Source organism: Sinocyclocheilus rhinocerous, unplaced genomic scaffold (genome assembly GCF_001515625.1).
Source record: "Sinocyclocheilus rhinocerous isolate Xijiao unplaced genomic scaffold, SAMN03320098_v1.1 scaffold11626, whole genome shotgun sequence".
Classification (NCBI taxonomy): Eukaryota; Metazoa; Chordata; class Actinopteri; order Cypriniformes; family Cyprinidae; genus Sinocyclocheilus; species Sinocyclocheilus rhinocerous.
Genome location: NW_015655529.1, coordinates 1 through 8,632, shown reverse-complemented (window position 1 = coordinate 8,632; position 8,632 = coordinate 1). Strand labels below are relative to the sequence as shown.

The 8,632-nt window shown below is 38.0% G+C and overlaps 1 protein-coding gene across 1 annotated transcript; it reads left to right on the top strand.

Moving 5' to 3' along the window:
* Positions 1–1,444: 1,444 nt before the first annotated feature.
* On the top strand, positions 1,445–5,924 carry LOC107718371 (piezo-type mechanosensitive ion channel component 1-like). The gene is made up of 3 exons (XM_016525416.1): positions 1,445–1,589; positions 4,425–4,467; positions 5,749–5,924. Exons 1-3 carry the CDS (start codon positions 1,445–1,447, stop codon positions 5,909–5,911), a joined length of 351 nt encoding a protein of 116 aa, XP_016380902.1. The 3' UTR covers positions 5,912–5,924.
* The last annotated feature ends 2,708 nt before the right edge of the window (positions 5,925–8,632 follow it).

Here is an 8,632-nt window from a genome sequence, read left to right as displayed (position 1 = left end):
GAGCAATAACAATAGTGACGCCTTAATAAGCAGCAGTAATTGAACCCAGTTCTACTCCCCTATAAAGCTTCACTATGCCACACTAATACAAGTTATGTATACACAAATTTGTTTCTGTTTATGTTTGTTAAAGTGGTGTGCGCTGCTGCGCTCTATAAAAGAAGTCCTTTATATGCACCCGTAATTCTCCACACTGTATATGCACTCTCAATTGAAGTTGTGAGTTCAACCCAAATGAGTTTGAAAACTAGCCCTCGCCTATATTGCTACAAAGTCAAAACTCTCTTTAAAACAAAAATAAAAGCTCTGTCCTAACAGTGACCAGTTGTAGCTCTAGTTTGGAGCTTTTTACAGAGGACGTACCAGTGCTCTTTGCTCGTTTATGCTTTAGCAGAAATTATTTTTTAGCCACAAAAAAAGTGTATTTTGACAGTCCTGCCATGATCAGAATAGCTGGGCCTGCCCATTGCATTTTCCTAATTCTCACAAAAGTTAAATGCTCACACACGCTCATTTTGCTCCTATGCTGCGTTGTTGGAAAAACGTTATTAGAAATCCCATCTCTGGGTGGCTACAATGTAAATGTTGCAATTAAATCTTAAGAGAGTTTCTGCAAAGCTTGTAAAGCTATTGTTATGACAACCGATGGGTAGTTGACATATTGTGACTCTGGATTTTTTTTTTAACCACGATTTTTAAAGTTTTATTAAAATGTTGTCAAAACTTATGTGAACTGTACATTTCAGGTTTATTTTGAGGTGAAACCAGGCTAATTTGTAAATGCAGACTGTAGAGATTTGTAATATTGACCGTCATATCAGTTATCAGCGTTAACATAAAATAATTATCAACTTTCATTAACCAAGATTTTTTTTTCTACATCAACCTTTGTGCCAACCGTCAAGAGCTGTGTTTTTCTTCTCTGTTCCACAGGACACACTGGACATTACATCAAGGCCCTTTTCAGCACCAGTCTGATTTTCCTCTTGGCACATGTCAGCTTCCAGATCTGCCTATATACCATCCCCAGCCTTGATGATGAACTGGGACATAACTGTAAGTCCGACTTGTTTCAGGTGAAATAAATAAATAAATAAAAATTAAAAAGAAGATCAAAGCAGGGGTCTCGAGTTATTACCTGGTCCAGGCATTAGAAATTGATCATTATAAAACGTTTCCTTTCCACAGTTCTTCAAACAGCGAATAAATTATTTATATATAGAAAGTGACATTATCACTAACATTGATCTATGCGAGGTTAAGCACTCTCAAAAAAACGAAACTATCATTATAATCACTGAAGCTGTATACACCTGTTAAATTAATGTCTTACTTACATTGTACGTACATCTGCGCTTTGTTGTTTATGATGAGAGAATTCGCAAGAGTCCGGAATTCAGACAGCAAACTCGCGCACACTCAACAAAACTGATGAGTTTGAACGATGACTTTTCTCTGTTCCACAGGACACACTGGACATTACATCAAGGCCCTTTTCAGCACCAGTCTGATTTTCCTCTTGGCACATGTCAGCTTCCAGATCTGCCTATATACCATCCCCAGCCTTGATGATGAACTGGGACATAACTGTAAGTCCGACTTGTTTCAGGTGAAATAAATAAATAAATAAAAATTAAAAAGAAGATCAAAGCAGGGGTCTCGAGTTATTACCTGGTCCAGGCTCATAGGCGGAGGGTGAACCAACTCCAGGGTAAGGCTAGCTCAACAGAATTGTGTGTGATTGGTTAAAATGTGCAACACTGTAAAAATGCCTTAAATGAAATACGGTGCAACAGGAGCAGATCTTAATTTAATGCCGCAATCGACACTGTCTATTCATATTCACTTTGTTAGCAACAGACGTAATAGATTTAATTTGTTTGTGCAGGGGCATTTTTGTCCAAGGCTAAGCCTTCCCCAGCCTTACACACGCTCCGCCTATGTCCAGGCTGTTCTGTAGGTAGTTGACCAGCTAAGTTAACATGTTCAAAGCCAACTGAACCACCATAAGCTGGTAGCTGGTTTGTTGCTGGTCCAAGATGGTCTTTGTAAAGAAAAAATATACTGTATAACTTCATACTCACTTAGACTTTATTTTTAACCGCCTTTGTCAAAGTACAATTTCCTCAAAATGAGAACAGAAGTCAGTAATTACTCACAGGTGAAAAATGTGTTCATCACAATCAGTGTTGGATAATTAATTAACACACCTGTCTTGATCAACTAAAACATTAATGAAGGTCACAGACAGATCTGTATGTCACGTTTTGTCTTCTCGGGGTGAGTAGGTATTTCTGTTGAACAAGTAATTACTTAGTGATAGTGTTGTCAAAAGAACCGACGTTGGTACTGAAATTTAAAAAATGTGTCGATACTAGCATTTCCCGCTAGCATGTTTAGCGCTGCTGAGCGGAATCTTAAACACCTCTGAGTGGCCATTATGTTCTCGTGCTCAACAGATATGTCTGTGATTGGCTCCAATGATCATCGCTTCACGCTCTTCACCAAGCGCTTACACATATACACACGGAAGCATTTGAAAGCCGTGTCTATCAGTAGTGGATCCCTAATATATCTGACCGCGTGAACACAATGGCCAATCAGAGCTGTTTAAGAATCCGCTCAACAGCGCTCAAAATGCTAGCGGGAAATGCTGGCATCGTCATATTTTTAGAATTTCAGTACCGACATCGGTACTTTTGACAACACTACTAAGTAACTATTAAAAAAGTATGTTCTTTGTAGTATAAATGTAATCCAGACATACTATGTTGGCCATGTTTTCATTAGCTTTGTTTACATGGTCCCTAATAATCCGTTTGTTATCGGACTAGTAAAAAAGACACATGTAACCATGTCAATCAGAATGAATTGGCTAAATCCGATTAAAAAAATTTCATTCAGATTGTAGGTTTAAACCATTTTTAATCCATTCAGTAGGACATGTAAACACTTGATTGGATTGAAAACTGAAACTGGAGAGTTATGCACATTTGCAATGACGTAGAAATGGTGTAATGACGTATGACACAAAGAACGAGCTGCCGAATCATAAGTGTCATAAATGGCTGTTGTCGTTGTAAAATTCTTCCAGTCATCGCCTGTGAAATGGTGCAGGACAAATGTTGTCCCACCAGTCCTTGCTCAGACTTTCTTTGACAGACACCTTATTTTGGGTGTGGGAAGTGGCATTTTTACTGCTTGATAAATATAAGCAGCATGGCACAAAGCTTTGTTTGCTCATCGTCTCCTAATAAGGACCTGAAATTTATAGGATGGCTATTGGCTAGTATGCTCTTCTTGAAATGGAGGCAAACTCATATTTGTACAGTATATTCATGCAGTGTGCGAATGTCAGAAGATCAAATCTGATTTGAAGCTTGCGACATATAAACTCGTACATCAAGCCAATCTCTTTATTTAGCATTCATGTAAACACTACGTTCAAGTTCATCAGTCGTAATGATTTCAATCCGACTGAAACAAAAGGTATCCATGTAAATTTAGCTACTGTCATGTGACCTACCAGCATCAGTTGTGTCACTTAACTGCCACAAGTCACAAATCCTGTAACCTATACATATGTGCAAACATACTTTAAAAATGCATATTTAGCTTCAATCTCAAATGTGTCAAAAAAATTTTTTATCATTTTAAAATCCACATTCAAACCATACGGCACCAAAGTTTTAATCTGTGTATTCAGTAACCTTCTTGTTTCAACAAGTTGATCCAAAGATGTTATGGCAAAAAGCAAGCTATTTTTCAAAACACAGCTACCAGATTAAACTGAATTTTACAACAGGGCATTCACAGGTGATCGTCATTTTTGTCAAGCAGGACATGTTGTTGGATCTAAATTTTTTGTTGGTTCCAAAACAACAGTCTGGTTAACTAACCAAGTCATTTTTTCTAACTCTAAACCTTAGTACCTATAAAATCAGAAGGAAATGATGTGTCAAAAGCTAAATCTAACTTAAATTAAATCTGAAAGTTCAATTTATCTCATAGGAATGTTAATACAGGACCTTGTTCAACTTGCCAAAATCACAAATTGCATGATATGTACTGTAACAGAGCCTAGAGTCTGCCACAGTTATTAGCCTCTCTTATTTGAGGTTTGGACGACGTTTGCCTTCCCTTCCAAAATTGTCCAGAAAGACCAATGCAAGATGTATCATTCCTGAGTCCCACACATCTTTATGGAATCGCCAGGCTGACTGCAAAGACTTCAAGGGCTTGTAGCCTTTGGCTGACTCTGCCAAAGGAGAGTTCAGTGTCTCATGGAAATGTTTCGGTAGCTTTGCGAGGGCACTTGCGGTTGGCTCATCTTTATGGCCAACTTGACAGTGTCCAGTACTTAGACAGTATTGTGACTCATTTTATCCTGAGCATACAAACCTTCTCTCTTGCTCTCTCTGTAGGCAGCTCATGGGAGACTCTATCAAGACATATTGGAGTGTCCAGGTATGTAGAGAATGTAGAGAATGAGAGCATGTACAGTATATGTGAGGCGTGACATGAAAATGATCAATGCTAGATCACATATTTAATTTAATTGAATTTTTTGTTTTATTTTATTTCCAAATGATGGCTACATTTTCAATCCTTCTTTTCTTTTCTTTTCTTCATGAAAAGCCTGAAAGTCTACATTTTCTGATCTGTATAACATCATATTGCTCAGATATGGCATTTAACAGCTGAGTAGGGGTGCCCCCTAATAGTCAACTAACCGTTAGTCGACGAAAAGAGGCTTAGTCGATCAAAATGTTATTAGTCACTTAGTCGCAGGGACAGAAAAAAAAAATTCCATAGGAAGTGGCAAAGTCACGTGATGGACAGATTATTAACAGCTGGTCTATGTCGTAATTACAGTACATCGTTTTGTTTGGGACCTCAAATGTAGCTTATCATCTGAAACATGCAAGTAGTAGCATCATTGCGTGGCTGCTCGCTTTAACGTTAACCTAGAAAAATGTGCGCTATTCAAGTGTTTGTGCGGAGTGTGGCAGCTGAATAGTTGCCCGCTTGCTCGGTGCGATCATTTGCATTTAACTTAACACACTCCGTCATTTTTGGTCATACAGATAAAAGTAATACATCTTTCAAATCTGTAAAAGGTCTACTTTTATTTCTGTGCACTCACAAAAACAACAAATTATTGTGCTTTTGTAAAGTGATGAAAGCAATCAGGGTGCACTTTCTGCCGTCTAGGTCTCTGTGAACTTGAGCGCATCAAAAAAAACAAAAAAACAAATGTACAACCGAAACTCCATGCTTGCCCCACAGACATGAAAAATATACCTATAGAAAGCAAAATGTCTACTTTTAAGTGAACCAATTCAAATGGAAACAAATATTTTCAGATTATGTAATCCATATGAAATGTGCATGTCCACTGTGGAGATGACGAGTCAATGTCGTCGACTTCGTCACTGCAGCCGAAAATACAGAAAACACTAGTTTATCAATGAATTATTATAATGTTAAGGCAGTCTTCTTGCTGTTTTTTTCCCAACGCATTCATAATCATTGCTTCTGCGGTGCGCTGTGGCAAGCTTTATGCGTGCGCTTGAGCGCTGATGGGCTATGGGCAATTAAAGGCTCATTATTATGAATTATATGGTTTAATATTAATATAAACATGTGATTAGTTGACTAATAGCTTTAAATGAACAACTATTAGCCGATCAGAAAAATCTTTAGTCGAGGGCAGCCCTATAGCTGAGTTTGTGGTTGCTTTTGCAGGTTTCCGCTGGAGGATCCTTGGAGCATGGTGTGGCTCCTGACCCCAGATCTTGGCATCTTCATCATTTCTCTGATCACCCTGATACTGTGTAGCCGTCTGTTGAAGAAGAGAGAGGAGGGGCCCAATCCTCACATGTCTACACTTCTCCAGGAGGTGAGCTGAGCTGAGCTGAGTATATAGACCAGGCATACTACTGATCTACTGTTCTGTGTATGTTTGAGCCGCTTATTATGAGACCGTACTGAGTAATGCTGCTTATAAACATGTGATTAGTTGACTAATAGCTTTAAATGAACAACTATTAGCCGATCAGAAAAATCTTTAGTCGAGGGCAGCCCTATAGCTGAGTTTGTGGTTGCTTTTGCAGGTTTCCGCTGGAGGATCCTTGGAGCATGGTGTGGCTCCTGACCCCAGATCTTGGCATCTTCATCATTTCTCTGATCACCCTGATACTGTGTAGCCGTCTGTTGAAGAAGAGAGAGGAGGGGCGCAATCCTCACATGTCTACACTTCTCCAGGAGGTGAGCTGAGCTGAGCTGAGTATAGACCAGGCATACTACTGATCTACTGTTCTGTGTATGTTTGAGCCGCTTATTATGAGACCGTATTGAGTAATGCTGCTTAAGTCTGAGCCTCACACAGCCCACCCATGGCCTGCTGCAGTGGCTAGTGCTGATGTAATCCACCGATTGCAGTTTCACTGACTGGCTCACTTGTGTGAGTCAGGGATTTTATCATTCTGCTAGGAGGCAAATATTTGTTTGCATGCATCCAGACTGATACAATGAGCGCTTCAGAAACTTGTTGATTTTTGAAAAGTTTAGGTTCATAATATAACAAGGTTCATGATCTTCAAAAAATATCATAAGATACAGTGGTCCCAAAAATGTTTGGACACATAAACCAGACTTAAAATTGCACAAATGGCAATGACACACTCAATTTTTTGGTTTCATATTACTTATTTTCTTTCTTTATTTTGTATTTCTTTCTTTATTTTTTATTGAAGCTTTGGCAAGCAAATGAGATATCCTCAGGAACAACTGCATGTTCTGTTTTATTGCTGAGTCTTATATCCATAAAATAATCTGCACTTAGTAGTTTAAGATTCAGGTAAATTTTGACCACAAAGTGTACATGCACCATGCTACCATGCTATTATGGTATCATCGATTTGAGAATTACCTGCCTCTTTACATCATGTAAAAATGTGGTTGATCATTTTATAAGTTGGTCAGATGGATCCTTCCTGTCTAAGTGTATATTATATCCTCCAGACATTGCGTAAAAATGCCTTGCAAGACTAATTCTGCCAAGCCCAAAGTACTACATAGGTATATCTTGTGTTGATGTGTTCATGTGTTTGGACTGTGTGTTTTTTCATAAAGTCAGTTTTCTTTGAGGGTTGTGTTTAGGGGTAGGATTAGGGGATAGAATGTATAGTTTGTAGTACGGTATAAAAATCATTATGACTATGGAGTTTCACTAAAAAACATGAAAACCATTTGTGTGTGTGTGTAAAACACAATGGTAAAATCATTATTTAAAAAATATGCTGTCAAACTTTTAGCCCTGACCACTAGGTCACATGGCAACTAAAATCACAGCAGTTTTGTTTTGTATTGTATTATGATGGTGAACATGAATATTTGCGTAACTCTCACAAACATAGCAACAAGAATAAAAAAAAAAAAAAGTAAAATAGAAGCAGAAACATTACCCAGAATCACTGACTATTGCTCATATAGTCTTGTGATTTGACCAAAAATCAGACAATCATGTAGTTTATTTAGGAAAGCTGAGCTATTACTTTTGTAAGTGATTAGACTTGTTGGGTCAAGAGATTGGCAAAAGAGATAATTTATTTATTTATTTTTTTTGGTGCACAATAAAACAAAACGAAACAATAAAAAATCCCATAGACCGAAGCTATGTCTGGAGAACATAATATCATAGAAACTTGTAGACTTCTCTTCGATCTCCACCCTGTGATGATTGAGATTTTTGCTCTTGCATTTCTTTTCATTTTTTCCCCCCGTTTGACTCACCATTGCACCACTGTACTGTGGCCTAGAGTCACTGTACTGTTGCCAAGGCAACAACATCAACAAACACTGGCTGGCTGACTCGCTATGTGTCAGCATAGAAAAAAAAGGATCTTTATCCACCTTTTTCTTGTCGTAAAAATGGGTGCGGCCATTTGTAAATTCTATGGGTCTGGCTTCCGGTCTCATCTGCCTCCACTCCATCCAGCTATTTTTAGCTGAACAAAACAGTTCGTTTTGCTGCTTGATATTGAAAGTTGGTGTGTCTTATCATATTATCTTAATTATGAACACACTGGTTTGTAGTGCAAACTGTTTTACCGTTTACTGCACGTTGTTATTCTCCTCGTTATTTACCTATAGCGGCTAATGAACCGGAAGTCTCACCCATAGGCTTACTTCCACGTTGAAGAAAAAGGTGGATAAGATCAATTAACAATAGAGGCCCAAACTGCTTAACCAGGCATGTGTGTCTGCTTTACTGGAATCTAACAGTAGAGACCGTTTCAACACTATATGTAACACTTATATAAATATAATTCCCAGACACCTCCAAAGCTGACCTCTACTTAACTATCTGACTCTTTTCTACCCTCAAATGCAAAAGAATGAGTAAAATGCAGCAATGTATTTATTATAATTGTTAAAGCAACTTTTTAAACAGTTCTTTGAAATGCCATCTAAGTGAATGAATTTGCAAAAATGAATCAGTATTGAGACGGGGCGTATTACAGAGAGTTTCTTATCTTAGGTCTTAACTATGTTAAATAAGGATTTTTCGCAAATTCGTATTACAGAAGTAAATCTTAACTTGATTTAGGATTCTTATCTTATCTTA

What these genes read in the sequence shown, in the direction of transcription:
- LOC107718371 (XM_016525416.1), top strand. Translation starts at nt 1,445, where the DNA reads ATGACTTTTCTCTGTTCCACAGGACACACTGGACATTACATCAAGGCC. An exon ending in TGATGAACTGGGACATAACT is followed by an intron (nt 1,590 to 4,424) that starts GTAAGTCCGACT and finishes CTCTCTCTGTAG; the next exon opens with GCAGCTCATGGGAGACTCTA. An exon ending in AGACATATTGGAGTGTCCAG is followed by an intron (nt 4,468 to 5,748) that starts GTATGTAGAGAA and finishes TTGCTTTTGCAG; the next exon opens with GTTTCCGCTGGAGGATCCTT.